The following is a 17,664-nucleotide window of genomic DNA, read 5'->3' on the forward strand; positions in this document are numbered from 1 at the left end:
CCCACCTTACAGTACCACGAGGTCACTGAGGCTGGAGGGGTGAGGTGACTTGCCCGAGGGCACGCAGCTGGTCTGAGGAGCAGCCCAGTGAAGGACAAGGTCTGTCTGGGGCTAAGACTGGCCTGGTTTCCATGGATGCCTCACAGATGATCCAGGCAAAGCCTACCCCCAGGTCATGGATGAGGAAACCAAGGCCCAGAGAAAGGAAGGGCTGGCCCACAGTCACACAGCGAGTCAGGGCCCGCTCTGAGTCCCCAACCTGGGCAGACTCCCTCCACATGAGCCTCTTTGAGCTGGGCTTTCAATGCCAACGAGCACGTGCCCTCAAAGTCCAGAGTACGGATGGCGGTGGGGCATGGACCCTGTTTCATAAATGCTGATGGTGATGGGTTGGCAGGACTGTTGGAAAGATTATCGTGAAAAGCTTTAGAGGAAGCCACATGAATGCAAAACTAGGAGAGACTCGAGAGAGAGCTGTCAGGCAGGGGAGACGGGGGGAGGGCGGGCTCCCGGTTTACACCCTGGCTTCCCCACTCGAGCACCTACTGTCTGTGGGCTTGGGCTCAGCAAGACGCCTCACACTCAGAAAACCCCACTATCCCTCTGGCACCAGCTTACGCAGCTTTGCAGAAGGCTACAGGACGGCACCAGGCATGCCATCCGCGGGGGTCCACACAGCAGCCCGGGCGGCTGCCCCCCACCACGTGACAGCTGAGGTGTAAGGGAATGAGGCCGCACGGGTGTGTCCAGAGCTACCTGGCCTGGAAGCCCCAAACTCCATATGGGAATTGAGATGTCTCGTAACAGCCCCATGAGCTTCCGGAGGTGTCAGCAAGGGACACGCTCAGTCACGAGCATCAGCACTCCTGGGGGAGCCCAAAGCCCTGGCCCCCCAGGCGTCCTAGTTCACGCCTAGTCCGCCTAGTCCAGGCGAGTTTGCCAACCAGGGGTCACTTTGTATAAGCAGTGTCGCCAGCAGGCGTGCCACCTTATCAGATTTCCACAGAAAAAGTGGAAAACAGTCCTCCCGAGGTTTTTCTCCCTAAAGGAGAAAGCGTTTGGTTACCCCGTCACTCCCACTCACAGCCACCCCACAGCACAGGCCCACCCTGCCCCCTGTGTCCAGGGGGCACCTCTGTGTCTGGGTGACCCACCTGGCTGCTCAGAAGAGGCCCCCCGCGGGGCTGGGCGTCTCCCAGGCCACGGCCCTCAGCCGAGCGCCCACTCTCTCGGCTTGGCAGGCGAGAAGATGTTCCAGATCGACAGCGGGAGGAACGCGCCCCTGCACTCGCCGCCCTCGGAGCACTACACCATCATCTTCAACACCTTCGTCATGATGCAGCTCTTCAACGAGGTCAACGCCCGCAAGATCCACGGCGAGCGCAACGTCTTTGACGGCATCTTCCGGAACCCCATCTTCTGCGCCATCGTGCTGGGCACCTTTGCCATCCAGGTAGCCAGGCCCCCACTCTGACCCGGCCGGGGCGGGCCGTGGGCAGCCGGAGCCCCTCCCCAGGGCCCTGGGGCCCAGAGCCCTGAGCTGACTCCTGACGGCCTGTCTCTCTGTCTCTGTCTCGCCCCCTTGCCCTCCAGATAGTGATCGTGCAGTTTGGGGGGAAGCCATTCAGCTGCTCCCCGCTGCAGCTGGACCAGTGGATGTGGTGCATCTTCATTGGGTTAGGCGAACTCGTCTGGGGCCAGGTAAGTTCCGGGTGGTTGTAGGAGGTGCCTGTCATGGGGGAAGGGAAAAAGCACGGGATGGGGACTCCGGGAGCCCAGAAATGGGTCTCGGCTCTGCCATGGACTCGCTGTCTGACACCCAGCAAGACCCGCAGGGTGGCCCAGTTCCCAAATGCTGGTCACTTGGGTGCCACCACTATGATTTTTGCCTTATATCCATATACCACTGAACTTGTTAATTTACTTAATACTTTCTTTCAATCGCATCAGCTTTTTAACAAATTTATTTCAAGAAGCAACTTTATATTACTAACGTGGTTGGGAAATGAACATCTCTTGTTGTAAACAGAACCTAACAAAAAAATAATGTAATGAGAATGACGTTATTAAACGCTAACCAGATGTCATGGCCCGCGAAGGCTCAAAGCCTGAGGCCAGCTTGTTGTTAAGAAGGGATGAGTACCTGGTGTGGTGGAGATTAGCAGGTTGTGGAGCACCAAGCCGAGACTCCATCGGAGGGCTCCGAGGGGACGCAAGAGGGACGAACTCTGCCGCGTCACAGAGCTATTCTCGCTGTATCTGAGATGCTCTCTCCCTGGCTCCGGGGACCCCTGGGCCGGATGCTCTGTAGGGGTCCTTCCAGCCATGACCCCAGAACATTCTCGCATGCACTCCCTTCTCTACTTCTGCCCATGTTCAGGGCATGCAAACACATCCACACACACGGTCACGGTGCTCACAGCTCACAGGCGCCAACCAGGACGTGGTGCTGGGAGAAGCACCGGGCGCCAGATCCCAGGCGAAAGGGACTTTATTCCCAAGGTCGTGTCATCTGGCCATGGGGCCCCAAGAGGCCTGAGACATTGTTCTTGCCTTCAAGCTGTTCCCAGGCTAGAGTGGGAGGTTCCAGTGGCAGAAATGAACTAGAAGATGAAGAAGGAAGTTTAGTTTCATCCAAAGGGACCTTCTTTAAACTTTGGGGCTTCTTCAGAGAGTTGATAAACTGGATTTGACTTAGCAACCCCATTCCCTGGGTACTAATGATGGGACAAGCCATCATTAGTCCCCTGGGGCCCACACCCTCAGGGAGCTCTTGGCGTCTGGGCCAGCAGACTCCTAATCCCTAAGGACGATGCCAGTGGGCAATGCTGACCTTCAACTCCCAGGGAAGCCCTGGGGCTGAGCGGCCAGGCCAGCCCTGTCTGTCTTTGCAGGAGATGTAAGGGGCCTCTCACCTCTGCCACCTCAGCTTCCCCCTAGGTCCTGCCTCTCAGGCCTCAGCCCCCTGGACGAACCCTTTGGAGGAAGACTCAGAATGAAGGCATAGTCCCTCCCCATACCGCTTTCCCTTTCTGGGAGGGCAGCCATTCCCAGAGTCCCAGGACTGGCTCTCCCCCAGGGTACCCAGGCCCTGAGCCCCTGTTGCCCGTGCTGGGTATCCCAGGACCCAACAGCCTCAGGAGGAATGAACCCCAGAGACCTGAGGGTCAGCTGTGGGCCAGGTTCACACATGGCAGCTTAGACACCCCAGCTCTGAGAATAGCTCTCAGCTTTATGGATGGGAAAACGAGAGCTCAGAGAGGTTGGGTGACTTGCCCAAGGTCACGCCACCAGTAGGGTCTGGAGTATTCAAAGTCACTTCTGTCCAACTCCTAATGGCCAAGGTTTTCCACTATGTTCCCCTGACTCTGGATGAGTGAGTGAATTAAAAAGCAAATTAATAAGAAATGTAAAGATTGAGTTGAGGAATGGGTGAGATGAGTTAAGGAGTGAGTTGAACATGTAACTAGCTAAGTGGCTAAGAGGAGAGGGAGGGAGAGGAAGGTGGAGGTGACGGGGAAGGAAGGAGGCCAGCTGATGGACAGCCCCCATCTCCCTGACCGTCGCGTCCCCTGCAGGTTATCGCCACCATCCCGACCAGCAGGCTCAAGTTCCTCAAGGAGGCGGGCAGGCTCACGCAGAAGGAGGAGATCCCAGAGGAGGAGCTCAATGAGGACGTGGAGGAGATAGACCACGCCGAGCGAGAGCTGCGGCGGGGCCAGATTCTGTGGTTCCGAGGCCTGAATCGGATCCAAACCCAGGTACAGGAGGCTCCCGGGGCTGGGCCCACGCCTGGCTGGGGTGGGCAGGCGATGGAGATGAGAGTGCTCCATGCCACCCCCCAGGGCCGTAGAAGCTGGGGTCCAGACCTGCTCTCACCATCTCACCAGCCTTTTGTATGCCCACGTTCCTCACACACACTACCGCGTGGCTGCTAAAGAAACAGCAGCCTTCTGAGGAATGTTCCACCTCGCCCTCTCAGCCCAGCGAGGATTCAGACTGGGGTCACACCCATTGGGGGTTTCCAGGGGGGATGCCCCTAAGAGGGTAGGGAAGGGGTGACTTGGAGGCTTGAGGTGAGTGAGGGGCTCTGGTCAGGGCCCATGGGTCAGGGCTGTGGGGCGGCCACCAGGAGGGTCGGGCAAGGCTGGAGACTGGTCCACGTGCAGAATAACAGCTTCAGGCCAAGGTCAGCCCCAGATTTTCCTGGGCCTGGTGGTCAGCCCATGAGCCCACTTCTACACATGCGCACACATCCTCTTCCTCCAAGGGGCTTCAGACTCTGCCCCCAGCCTCCACCGGGGTGTTGAGGCAGCTCCAGGGAGTAAAGCTCCATTTTCCCCATGCACACACAGACACATACGTGCACACCAAGGACACACGTGCAGAGTGCACGTGTGGGATGTGCGTCCATTCTCCGGGACAGAGACTGCATGGCTGCCACATGCTGCAACCACGGGGCCCCCCCACATGCCACACACTCTCACACGGGCCAGCCCCTCGACACGGGTGGGGGTTGTAGTTCACAGCATGCCTTCACAGCCCCGTAAGAAGAGGAACAGAGGGGACGATGAGACTAAGAGAGGGTTGGTCTGGCCCAGACCACCTGAGAGAGCGGTGTCTGTGCAGTTCATGACCACCCCACCCCATCACACTCTGGCAAGTGCAGAGCCCCCACTCTGATGGCCTCAGTGGCATGGCCTTGCACTTCCTTTAACAAACACAACAAGCAAGAGGTCCCCTGGGCTGCCTCACACCCCACAGTGCACTGTCTCACACATCATCTCCTTGGCCTCCACAGCCCCCGAGAGGTAGGTATGCCCCTCCCCCAGTTTCAGGGGTGACTGAGGTTCGGGAGAAAGCCCTTTCTGAGAGCTGGGGTAGGGGACAGCCTGACACAGCCTGGGCTCTCCTCCTCGACAAGAAGCCCAGCAGCCAGCCCTCCTGGGGCAGCTGTCAGTGCGCATGGCCCTGGTGCTGTCCCCAGTCCAGCCACAAAGCCTTTCAGGGGCCTTAGAATGGCAGGAGGACACCGGGACTGTAGTTTCTGGAGTGGGCCCACGTGCCTCTCCAGCCTGGCTCTCATGGACAGTAAGGTGGGCCAGGTGCTTTGCCACCTACAGATAACCCTGCCAGGTAGGTGGCATTGCCCTCTCTGAAGGGCAAGAAACTGCGCTCAGAGAGGTGACTTGCCCAAGGTCACCTAGCTCCTAAGTGGCAGAGCCAGGATCTGGGCCAAGGTCCGTCCACACCGCAGAGCCCCCAGCACACGGCTCTGGCTCCATGCCTGGCCCTGAGGGGGCTGAGCACCCCCCTTACCTCTAACACCGTGTTTAATCACCCCCCAGCCCATTGGCCCCTGAGCCACTAGAGCAGGACAAAGGTGGGGCCCCTGTGTCCTCCCTGGGACCCTGGGAACTACAGATGGCCCGGAGCTGAGCAGACGTCTTCCCGAGCCTTGGAGTGTGTCTGGTACTTTTGTTTTGATTTAAGTGACGTCGTCTTTGTCACCGTGGCTGCGGCTGTTCTCGTGGTTGCGCCTGTCAGTCGTGCAGCTGTTGTGTCCGTTCTTCTCGCAACTTGTCTCGTTCTCTCCTCCGTTGCAGATTGAAGTAGTCAATACTTTCAAGAGCGGGGCCTCCTTTCAGGGGGCCCTGCGGAGACAGTCCTCCGTCACCAGCCAGAGCCAGGACGTAGCCAATCTCTCTAGCCCTAGTCGCGTGTCGTTGTCCAATGCTCTTTCCTCTCCGACCAGCCTTCCTCCTGCTGCAGCTGGGCGTGAGTGTGCATCCTTACCGCCTTGGGCGCCAGCGACGCCAGCGCTGGGCGGGCAGGGGCTGGGGCACCAAGGACATGGGGGACAGCTGGTGATGGCTAGGCCCAGGGGCTGAGGGGCCACAGCCATTGAGGAGGGGCCCAGCTACTCAGGAGATCAGAGCCAGTCACGGGGGGCAGTCCCTCGGCAGGCCAGAGTCAGCCTGGGTCAGGGGTTGCCCGTCAGTGAGAGGGTCGTGAGGGTTGCAAGTGGTCAAAAAGTTGGGCCAGTCCAAAGATCACCACTGGTCAGGGACGTCTCAGAGATCAAGTGTCCCAGCCCCTACAGGGTCACAGCAGCCCAGGGAGCAGCCAGCTGGGGGGCACCGAGGGTCCCAGTCAGTGTCGGGTCATGCTCAGGGCAAGGGTCAGAGCTGGCCAGGAGGTCACAGTTTTGCAGTCAAGGTCAGGCAAAGGGACAAGACCCTCAGGGATCACAGTCAGTCACAGCGGGGTCCAGCCAATTGAAGGGTCCTTGTAGGTCAGAGGTCACAGTCAGCCAGGGTTCCCAGGCCCCCGAGGAGATCACAGCGTGGAGGCCTAGCCCCCAGTGGTTCAGAACCCTCTGCCCTCTCCCCTCACATACCTGCTGGCATCAGTGGCCTCACACACACTTTTTCCTGCATGCAGAAGGTCTGTGCCCTTCCTGGAAGGGACAAGACTCCTGACCCACTCGGCTTGACCTCCAGGAGAAAACTGGTGGGCCAGCCTCATGTCTTGGCTGGGTGCCAGCAGGCCCTGTGGGATCTGACCCAACCTTGGGCTTCCTGCCTTCCTTATCTGAGGGACAGCCTGGGACTCTGACCCCTCTGTCATCTTCCTCCTGCCACCTCGAGCTCATCTCCTCAGGCCACCACTTCTGACCTGGGTCTCTCATCTCTGGCCTTGTCTAGATCTTTCAGACCTTCCCTGGCTGCAGGCCCCCGAGGCAATAAGAAGTCTCCTTCTACCACCTGCTTCCCCTCCCTTCGCTCCACTGGGGCCCTCCTCCTGCCCGGGGGCCCCAGTCTGGTCTTCTGGTGTGGACACAGTGTGTTTGCTCACTTAGCCAGCCCCGGGGCTTCTCTGATGAGGAACCGACTCCAGGCCTCATCTCTTGATGCTTTATAAGGTGCCTCTAGCTGCGTCCAAACACAGAACCACCCGCAACGTACATCCTCTGCCTCTGAGCAGGAGAGGACCCGTGCGCTGGGTGGGAACTCTGCCATCTGCCCTCTGGCAGGAGGCACATGCTGAAAAAGAGCCTGCAGGTGACATAAGCTCATGTCCCATGACCTTCCAGTGGATGTGGTCCTGCTAGGCATGCAAGATGACAGGATAGATGCAGAGAAGGGGGAAAAGCCCCTCACTGTTCATTCATTAGCACAGAAACACGGCAATGAGGAGGCCGGATGAGCCGAGGTGAGGTGGGGACATATTTGAGCAGGTGCTGTCATGTCTCTATGAGATATTGTCCCCAGGAAATCACTACCAGGCTTTCTCAGGGCAGGAAGCACTTTGGTCCCATCCTTCCCCCCTTCACACCAGAGAGCCCTCATCTTGATGGGAGGCCCCCACCCAGCTGACCTACTCCTGCGTCACTTAGCACTGGCCTTGTTCAGCACTGCCCCCTGTCTGGTGCAATGACCCAAGTGTTCCAGCCTGGAGAGCCACTTGGAAAAGAGTCCATTTCTCTCGTTTTCTGCCCCTCCCCACCCCCCAGGGACACCTGCATCCCTCTGACTGCCAGAAGCCTGGCTTCTGGGTGCACGCTCTGCTCCTTGTCCATCCTGGCTCAGCCTCTTTCTTGAAGCGTGGCTCTTCACACTGGCCCGACAAAGCTCGTCTGGCATTCCTGGGCACCCATGCAGCCCCTGAAAGGCTTCCCTCGGTTCAGCCCCTCATCCTCACTTTCAGTCTAGAAGAAAGAGCTCAGTCAGCTCGAACCTTGGCAATTTCATTTTCATCTTTTCTCCTGCCATTTATAAAACCATTCAGTAAGGCTAGTCTGGGACAATCAGTCCTTAACACGTCTCCTGCAGAGAAATGCCCATTTCTGCCCACCTTCCACTTCCTGTGTCTAAGCCACTCTCCTTCCAGGCCAGATTACTCCTGTTTATCCCATGGGGACCCCACCTTTGGAACACTCTTTGAAAAAGGGCCTATAGGCCTTGCCCAAGACCCTTCGTTCTCTCAGAGGTGCCAAAGGGGCTGGCCAGGCATGACTCCCTAACCCAACCACCATCTTGCCTCTCCCCCAGGGGCCTCCTTAAGAATCTTGCATTCCTACCCTCTATTGTAGAGGTCAGCCTGTAATTCTGGGTCTCTTCTGGGACCCTTTCTTAGGCGTGTGGTCTCAAACAGAGCCCAACCATTCCCCTGCATGAGGGCACTGGTTCCAAAAGGGATCACACCCTCTCTGGTTTCAACACACACGTTTTGGTCAACATAGGCATAATGTGAACTCTAAATAGATATGCCCTAGTTCCTCCTTTGCTTGAGTAGTTTCTATAACAATGTCACCACCTCTGGTCTCCAAGGACTCTCTACATACCAGACAGGGGCCCTTCAGAAGCCAAAAAGCTTTCTGCCCATAGGGAAGCAGGTGGCCAGGCAGTCAGAGAAGGGGCACCCAATTGGGTGGGATGGAGGGGCTGCCTCCTGCCTCCTCGGAGCAGGGTCTTCCTGGGGATCCTCCAACAGAGGGTGGCCATGTGCCTGCTGAGTCAAAAATACCTGGGGTCTGCGTGCCCTGGAAGGAACCAAACCCCTGTCCCCTGAGTTATCAAGAGCTGACTGACCACAAGGCCTGGGGCAGGGCGGTGTGTACTTGGGGCTGACTTCCGACTCACTGGGGTGAGGAACCCCCCACCACATCACATAGCCCTCCCCCAGCACCACTGAGAGACGGAGGGCCCCAGGCAGACAAATGCATGCCGTGACATGACGGTCTGGCCAGATTGGCATCTGGAACATTCGGGAGGGAACTCTGGTCCACTCTCTTGCTTTTCTCTTCTGACTTACACAAAAATGAGTTCATTTTTCCCCCCCCCGAAACTTAATGGCACGCCCCTAACGCCTTACGCTTGAGCCTCACTCAACATTTTCCAAAGCAGCTCCCCACCGCCTTCACTTCGTGTATGCCTCACAAGTGAAACACGAGGCGGGAGGGTCTGCCCATACGTCCACTTCACTGAGCACGACACGGAGGCTCAGAGAGGCAGGTGGTTGGCAAGAGGCGTGACTCTGAAGGCCCTCATTCTCCCCCCGCCCCACACCCCCCGGAGGGTGAATTTCCACTAGGAAGCAGTGCCCCCCCCCAGGCCAACGCTAGCATTCAGCTCTTGGATCTACAGCCAAGCCGCACAGCCCCTTTCTCACTCCCCACAAATCCCAACACATCTGAAGCCACCTTTGCATTCAGAAGTTTGTAGCAGGCTCGTGTCCATCAGTGGAGGTCCTGGCCCCTCAACCACCCAGGCCAGGAGCATCAGACGCCCCCCCGGCTCCCAGGACCGGCACTCTCTGGACGCCATCCCCTGCTGGACAGGGCATCTCCTTCTCCCACTCCCCCTTCAGCTCCCTGGTTCTGAGGACTGCTAGGGCAAGGAGTTTGCATCTCTAAGGGGGAGAAGTAAAGAAGAAGGGAAGGAAGGAAAGCTGGACCTCTCGTTAGCATTTTGGTAATTAAATTAGTGCAACCTTGGGTTGGCGAGAAAATGGCTTGCTTCTGGGGGGGACCCTGGAGCTCTCCGCTGTCTGAATATTCCATGTGTTTGTTTCCCTAGAGGGCTAGAGAACCCTGGACACAGAGTTCAGCAAGAGAGAGTGAAATTAAAAGAGGTTGTGAGTCTTTAACCTTGAGCCTGAAATGAATGTGAACCAATCCCAGACTCTTGGCTTCCTTGAAGCCGGGTAAACATTCGAGTATGTCGAACCCATCCCAGCCCGGGGCTTAGGCATTTCCTCAGAGCCCGCCAACGGCACGGGCCCCCTGCTCCCTTTGTGCTGATGAAACCAAAACGTCTGAAACCCCACAGCCTGGTCCTTTTCTCACCCCCACCCCACGCCCAAATGCGGCGTGTGAGCCCGAACCCCATCTGTAGGGTAGGCAGGGAGGGGAGACGGAAGAGCTTTTTTTCTTCCCACATTTTTTTCCATTTCAGCCGCGGAGAGGACCGAAGTGGAGACTTGAGATGGCCATGGCGGGATGTCCCGAAAAGTCCTGTCCCCACAGTCTTGTCCAAAGCAGTTCATTCTTTCTGTTGTCTCCATGCCAGGGGGAGGGCGAGGGGCCTGCATCTCATTGTGTGTCGTCCCCTCTGCATTGTCAGTCACATGACAGGGTCCTGCCACCATCCCTCCTCCTCCACCAGGCACTCCGGCTGGCATCTTATTGCAATTCAGCCTCAGAATGTGCTGGGCACTAGGTTGGGCAGCTACCGTGGTAATTATTATTTCCATTGTACAGATAAGAAAATGGAGGCCTGCCACACCTTTTTTGTTGTTGTTTTCACTTAATCAAGGGTATAATGACCCACTTATCCTGAGATCAGAATACTGAGCCACAAATAGGGAGTCCAGGGAGAAAGAAGTCCCAGAGCAGCCAAACAGCCTCGCGGCACACCAGCACTAATGCACAGCATCTGGCTGGCTCTCGCTTGGCCCCTGATGCCTCCTATTTAAAGCAGGATTCCAACACGCAGTGTTCCCTGGAGTCCCCAGGCCACAGCACGTAAGGAGGAGAAGGGACAGAGATGCTCTTGAGAAGACAGGGAAAAATCACAACTAGTAATCTAGTAATGATGGCTGACAGCAAAGAAGAAAAACTCAAAAAAAAAAAAACTATGGGGTCTTACACAAGACCAAGAAGGATTATTGACAAGCTTAAATCCTTCTCTGTGTGCTCTGAATTAAAAGGCAGAGGAGCATGTGTTGTGCTTCAGAAGGGCTCCCCTCTGAAATGGGAAAATAAAATAGGAGCTCCGACACTTAAACTCGTCAGCCACAGTCATGGAGAAGATTCGCACCCCTGGACAGGGTTTTCCCCACCTGTGCCCCACCGACAAGCTACCTCTGAGTTTAGCTGAGAGTTTCACAAATCCTGGGACCACAAGGGCCCCCCCACAATCGCCTAATCCAGCCCTCAGTCCCTGTAGTCTGGGGCGGCCACCGCTCTGCAGGGGAGGCCAGGCAGGGCACCCTCAGCACCAGGGCCACCTCACCTGAGGCTCTGCTCCTTGGAGGCATCAGTGCTGTCTGTTTCCCACCACTGGCTCCGCTCTGAGGTGGGGCTGGGAAGAGATAAGGAGGCACCTTTGGCGCGAGTCTCATCAGCCCCTTGAGACGACAGGCATGGCCCCCTCCCAGGAGTCCAGAGAAGGGACACTCTTCAAAGTGAGGATCTTGTTCCTCTGCACCCTGTGAGGCAGGACAGAGGACGACCAGCGAGGCAGTGTGGCTTGCCCACGGTCAAGACATCCGAGTGGCAGAGCCAGGACCCAGACTTAGGTCTGCCTGAGCCCAAGTCCAGTGCTCTTCCCACTGGCCTGGAAGACTCAGGGTCCAACCTCCTTCCACTCTCCAGAGAACCACAGGTTCCACTGAGACACGGAAGAGGAAAGAACGTGCTGTTCAGTGGCTCCGTTCCCCACTCCCTTAGAGCCCCACCCAAGGCTGGGTTTGGCCATCTGATTCTGCCTCAGTTTTTGGTTTTGTGTTTTCAAAGCACAAATAAAGAAAGAAAGAAAATACCCCAGGAAATAAGGGGCCCCAAAGCCAACTCCAATAACCGGCCAGGGCTTTGAGTCTATACTCGAGTGTTTACCTCCCAAATGCATGAAGGAAAGAAACGGTGGGACAAACGGCCTCCGTTCACATTGTCCAGGCTTCCAAGTGTAGCCGTGTGTGTGTCTGTGTGTGCTGTGTGGTTCCTGACCCCCACCGTGGCATGCTCCCGCCCCTGAATGTCATCAGTCCGCCGGCTCCTTCGTGCTTTCTGGCTGCCTCTGCTCTGCACCCCGGAAAGCCCTGAGTTGGCTTTGGTTTGCTTCGCTGCCTTCAGTGTGATGTCCCATTCTCTGTTTGGTCCTTGTGTGTCTTCTCTCATCCCAGCTCATCCCACTGTCTCTCCTTTCTGTTCCTCTTCTGTTTGTGACACGTTATCTGTTCCACGTTGTATCGTTTCTTAACTGCGTGTGGTTTTTTTTAAGATTAATTTTTTTAAATAGCCTCTCCTCCTTCCTACTTTATTCCCACCTGGTCCCACTCCCCTTCTGCATGGTTGGACCTCTGCTTCAAAGTTAACAAGGCTCAGTCTCTCACTAGGTCTGGGTGCCCGCCGGAGCGGACTATGCTTCCTCTAACCACTGTTTCCCATCACCTCTTTGATGGGGCTTGATTCCTCCTGTCCTAAGACTGTAGTTCTGACCAAAACCAAAGCAATTTTAAAAACCTCATGGATGCATATAACCTGAGCCCCTCTTCCATTCCTCCCCTCCTGTCCATGCTCATAACACCCAACGACTGTGGATTCCAGCCACCTGCTGTGTGCCCTTACCCCTCTCCCCCCCGCCCCTCCTCTGAGGCCCCCAGAGCTTGGCTGTCGCCCCCCAAGGGCAGCGCTTCTCACTCCTGTGCTTTCCTTACAGATCCGCGTCGTGAAGGCGTTCCGTAGCTCTCTCTATGAAGGTCTAGAAAAGCCTGAGTCTCGAACCTCCATCCATAATTTCATGGCTCATCCTGAATTCCGGATTGAAGATTCACAGCCCCACATCCCCCTCATCGACGACACCGACCTGGAAGAAGATGCCGCGCTCAAGCAGAACTCGAGCCCGCCGTCATCGCTCAACAAGAACAACAGCGCCATCGACAGCGGGATCAACCTGACGACCGACACAAGCAAATCAGCTACCTCTTCAAGTCCAGGGAGCCCCATCCACAGCCTGGAGACGTCGCTTTAGCTGAGGACCCCGCCGCCACCCACCTCCCGGGCACCCACCCATCCAGGCACCCAGCTCACCCAAGCAGCAACGAGCAACAACAGGAAACCAAATACTGGCGAGAAAACCAACGTTTCCACCCAACAGACCCTTTTTCTGGCTGCGATGCTGTTTGAACTCTTTTTCACTTTGAGGCAAGGGGCAGGATCTCCTCTGGGGGCTTAAGGGAGTGAGCGATTTTTCCCAGAGCAAGCCCTTCCTGGCTCCCGCCCAAACCTGGACCAGCCATGCACCCGCCCGGCCGCCACGTCCCCTGCATGAATGTACTGTACACTTCCAGTCCTCCCCTTGTTTGGTTTATGGGGGGTTGGGGAGGGGTTTTTGTTTGTTTTCTTAGGCGGGAACTGCAAACAGACTCTTTTCTGAGACTACTTATCCAATCCACTGGTCCGTGAGTTTTTGAAATGCTTGCACAGCATGGTCTCAGTTGTATAGGTTAATTTAACAACTTTTTGAAATTGCAGAGCTTAACTCGCCTAGTAGATTTGCACCAATGGAACCGAAGAACTTCACAGACACTCACAACGTTATATCCATTTCTTTGTATCTATATCAACGTATACTTCTCCAAGACCGTATACGTCCATATAGATAGGTAGATATATATATATATATATAAATATATATACATGGATATATAAAGTTTCTTTGCCGGCATGTTGCCTTGTTTCTGCTTAAATTGCTCTATTTTAACTTATTTATGTCCTAAAAGAAGAATGTAATTTGTTTACAAACCTGTAGATAACATCTTTGGCTATTTGTACGGTTTAAGAACACTGGTGGCTGAGATGCTATAAAAACAGCTCGGCCCAACAGACATTTCCCTGGATTGCATCCTTGATGTTTTACGATAGCCATGTTTGATTTTTGCCTGCTGTTTCCGTTTGATAACGTCACTACCGCGGAAGGCTCAGGCAGAAGCCAAATGCCACCAAGTCCCCATCCTGAGGGGTTGCACACCATGCTCCGTAGACAAAGGGAGAGGAGGAGAGAAGGTTCCCTGGGCTTGCAGCACTGACGGCCAGCCTGGCCCAAGGATGACGGGACCCGCCAAGCATTGGGTTGAAGACTTTTCTCTCAATGAAACTCGCTTGAGTTTACTAAGAGCATTTCAAAAAGAGGTCCTCTTTGGCGCTGTCTGTACAGAGATGGAGGTAGTGTTGCAATATTATAAATGCTATTGTGTTGATTTTTTTTTCAGTTAGTAATTTAGGGGTTTATTTCCTTATAAATTGCAGCATATGAGCTGTTGGCATATTGGATGAGGATCATTATGGCTTGCTGCTTTTAATTTTTATTTTTGAAGAAGAATAGCCTTTTTCTCTGCACTATTTAGATCCGAACGAACCTTATGACGTGTATATTGAGATGTATTCAGTGTGACTTTTAAACCAAATTGTCTTCCCGTAGTCGCAATATATACTGTAGCCTTTTAACAACAAGTCTTGCTTTCCCAGACAGAAAGCCATTCTGAAACCCTACAGTATCACAGGTGAGAAAAGGTGGTTATTTTCCCCCCAAGACAATAACAGCACTAGTAATCCCACTTAATAAGAGCTTATTTAATTGTATGTCAGCCTCTTAACTGCTAAGCACTTTGTGGGTATCAGCTTTTTTCATAAAAGAACTTTTGTATTTAATACAAAGTTTGCGTTGAGACTTTTCGGCATACAATCTTTTTCCATAAACTTGTACAGTGCAAAAGACATTTTGAATACCATGATCGATGATGTCCCATGCTTCAAGGAAAACCAAACACTTTCCGCCTCGCTTGCGAAGTTCGTTTCTCATACTGACCCTCCCCACAGTTGCTGTGTGTCAGCCCGCCCCTTCCCTGCTCCAGGCCCAGAGAATTCTTCCACAAACAAGATGAGAGCCACTTGGGAAAAGAGCCATAGTCAGCCAGGAGGGCCTGTGTCTGGACGGCTGTGGAGAAACCTGAGGGTTTGGGATCCCAAGTCAGCCCACCCACCTGGCAAACCCTTCCTGGAAGGAGGACCTTCTCTGTGAGCGAGCATCGCCTGAATGTCACGGAGAAATAGCTCTGAATGTACCCAGCAGAGGAAACTGCATCCCGAAAGGGGTGGCCAGCCCTCAGAGACGCTGACTGGATTCCGATAGGAACACCACCAAAAGCCAGCCCACAGCTCTCCTGCCGAGAAAGGAGAGACCTGTGCCCGTCAAACTCGGGGCAGCCTTGGAATGTGGAGTTTTTTGTAGTTTCCTTTGTCAGGGTTTTCCATCACCCCCTTCTTTGTTCCAATTTTGTGTCCATGACCTCATTCCATGACACCAGGGAAGTTGTGCTTGCGCACCGTCCTCCCTGTTCATCTGGAGCCAGGATGCAAGGAAGGCAGGAGAGGTTTCTCTGAGTGGAGCCAAGCTTGCAGAGCAGGGAGTGATGGAAGCTACCAAGAATGCCTGACATTGGTGTCGGTCTTCTCTTGTCAGGAATGATGGATGCTCACACACACACACACACGCACCCTCACTCTCACACTTGCACACACATCCACACACACAGGAAATGATTGGTTTGTCAAAACTCACTGTAGTACATAAAGCTTGCACTCTGCGTCCTATATCTAGCAGCATGGGGTACGTTTGGCAGTTCACCCCATTAGGGGGTAAATAATTTATGACCATTCATCTGTTTTTATGAATTTTTTTATCTAGACAATAATTGTAAATAAAGAACTCACCGTCTCTGTTCATTTAATACTATGCAATGGTTATGCTTTCAATTGCTGACTCTTCGTACTCCCGCAGTGTGGTTCTGAAATGTCTGTGGTTTGAAAAAAGAAAGGCAAAAACCAACATCAGACAGAACACAGTAAATATATACTCTGTAATGTATACTTTTTTCTGGTTTGGGACTGCACCATCCACTTAGCTTCTTTTCATTATTCTGGACAAGGGCTCCAGGAGAAGGCAGCAGATTCCGTTCTGGGGTCTAAGCTCACCAACTTAGCCCCCCACAACAGATGAGGGAAGAGCAGGGGCCCATTCAGTGACCTCCAGGGCTGTAGAGTCACCTGCCTTTAAGGTGGGGGGGAGGAAACTGAGGTGTTTCATTCCTGCAACTCAAGCAGTGCTTTCCCTGACCCACAAGCAGCCTCGATTGCTCCCACCAGCCCCTCCCCATGGCCCCTTGCCCCCTTGTCCCACCCAAAGCATAGAGATGACAAGGGGAGGCTGCCCTGCTGCTGACACGAGACTCATGACAATGCCTGCAATGGGGCAGAACCCCTGGACCTATCTCATCCTGGGTATCCCAGTTACTCAACAGCCACACTTTTTCCCAACCGTGTTGAGATGCCACCTTTACCACAGACTGACAGATAAACATGGGTCTATTTCTGGAATTTCTCTTGTGTTCCCTTATCTGGGTGTCTCATGTGGCACCAGCCACATGGTTTTAATTATTATCACTTTATATAATTTTTTTAATATGTGGTGGGACAAGTCCCCTTCACTCTTTTTTTTTTTTTTTACAAAAAATTTCCAAAATTTCCTGGTTATTCTCTCACATCTATTCTTCCAAGTAAACTTTAAAATTTTGCCAAGTCCTCCACCTGTGCCCTCCTCCCACCCCAAATACCAGCCCTGTCATTCTGTGTATAAACCCCTTCCCGCCACTGTAAGTGCTGTCCACTCAGGCTCCCTAAGTAAGGGGGCCTGTGAGGAGAGACCAAAGGGCGTCCTGAATCTTGAGGGAAGCCCAGTGTTCCTCCCATCGTCTCAGCTGTCCCCTAAGCCAGGGCGTCATCAGAGAGGCCACCAAGCCACCACCCAATCTCAGTTTGGGACCCAAAGTCACCCACCTTGGTTGTGCTTGGGTGCTCCCTCTATCTGCCCTGGTCCAGACAAGAAAGAGGGGTCTCCCCCAGACCCTGAGCTACCAGAACACAGGGCCCGGTTGCCCGTATTCCTAATTCTCCTCCTGGAGAAATACTTATTCCTGCCTCCCTTCCCTGAGCTGCTTCTCTGTGGGGGGAGGGGGTCAGTTCTTGCTCTTCATTCAGAGTCTTCAGCAGTTGGGTGCGAGGCCGTCTGGGGTGCAGCGATTCCCTGCCTGGCCTTTCTCACCATCCTGTCTCCCCTACCCTTTCTTGTTCCACTTACAGGAGGCTGTCACCCCGCGGCACTATGGCATGCCTCCTGCCCAAACCTCTCCCCACACTGTCTGAGATCCCACCATCGGAAGATCAGGGCAGGGGTGCATTTCTTGAATGCTTTTGGGTCTTGCAGAGCCAAGGCCTAAATAAGACAACAGCAGAAAATCCCCAAGTCTTCTAAGTTCCAAAGCAAGCTCTCCTGACGTTGACATAGAGATCCCACCCACCCGAGTTGGGGGAGGGCATCCCAGGCCCTGGGCATCAGCCATCACCCCCTCCACCAAAAACAAGAGATTTGAGGCTGCTTTGGGACCGCCCTTCTCACCCCTCTGAGTCTGTTTTGTAATGCCTGTGGTGCTCTCCCTCCGGACCTTTCCTCTCGGGGGTCGCCACACTTTGCTAACTCTTGTGTGCACATATTTTATAACAGAGTAGCAAGAAAATGGTGCCGCCTCCAGCTTCCACAAGCTGCCCAGGCTCTGGGGGGCTCTGGGACAATCGGGGCTGGGAAGTGACTGTGCTCTTATTATACACTATTTCTCTGTATCTCTGGCTTGTGCTCTTTGTAATTAATGGGATTTGTCTGCCTTTTCAACACTATACTGAGCAATAACAATAAATGCACACATGGAAACACAGACACGGTACACATCACAAGGCCTTTTTCCACAGGACAGCTGGGTCCCCATCCTCCGTGGATTTGAACTTCAAGGGAAACAGTCCCTGGGAGGGAAAAGCACTTTGCCCAAGGG

At 54.4% G+C, this 17,664-nt stretch overlaps 1 protein-coding gene across 17 annotated transcripts in view; it reads left to right on the top strand.

The window, feature by feature from the left end:
• ATP2B2 (ATPase plasma membrane Ca2+ transporting 2) overlaps positions 1–15,518 on the top strand; it is a 351,445-nt gene extending 335,927 nt beyond the window's left edge. For 12 of the 17 annotated variants that reach the window (XM_023619742.2, XM_070236860.1, XM_023619747.2 and 9 more), the window contains 4 exon segments: positions 1,242–1,453; positions 1,594–1,701; positions 3,579–3,761; positions 12,444–15,518. In XM_023619742.2, coding sequence (XP_023475510.1) covers positions 1,242–1,453; positions 1,594–1,701; positions 3,579–3,761; positions 12,444–12,755 — 815 coding nt within the window. In that variant the 3' untranslated portion in view covers positions 12,756–15,518. 17 annotated transcript variants of the gene reach the window in all.
• The last annotated feature ends 2,146 nt before the right edge of the window (positions 15,519–17,664 follow it).

The sequence above is a fragment of the Equus caballus genome, chromosome 16, assembly GCF_041296265.1.
Source record: "Equus caballus isolate H_3958 breed thoroughbred chromosome 16, TB-T2T, whole genome shotgun sequence".
Lineage (NCBI taxonomy): Eukaryota > Metazoa > Chordata > Mammalia > Perissodactyla > Equidae > Equus > Equus caballus.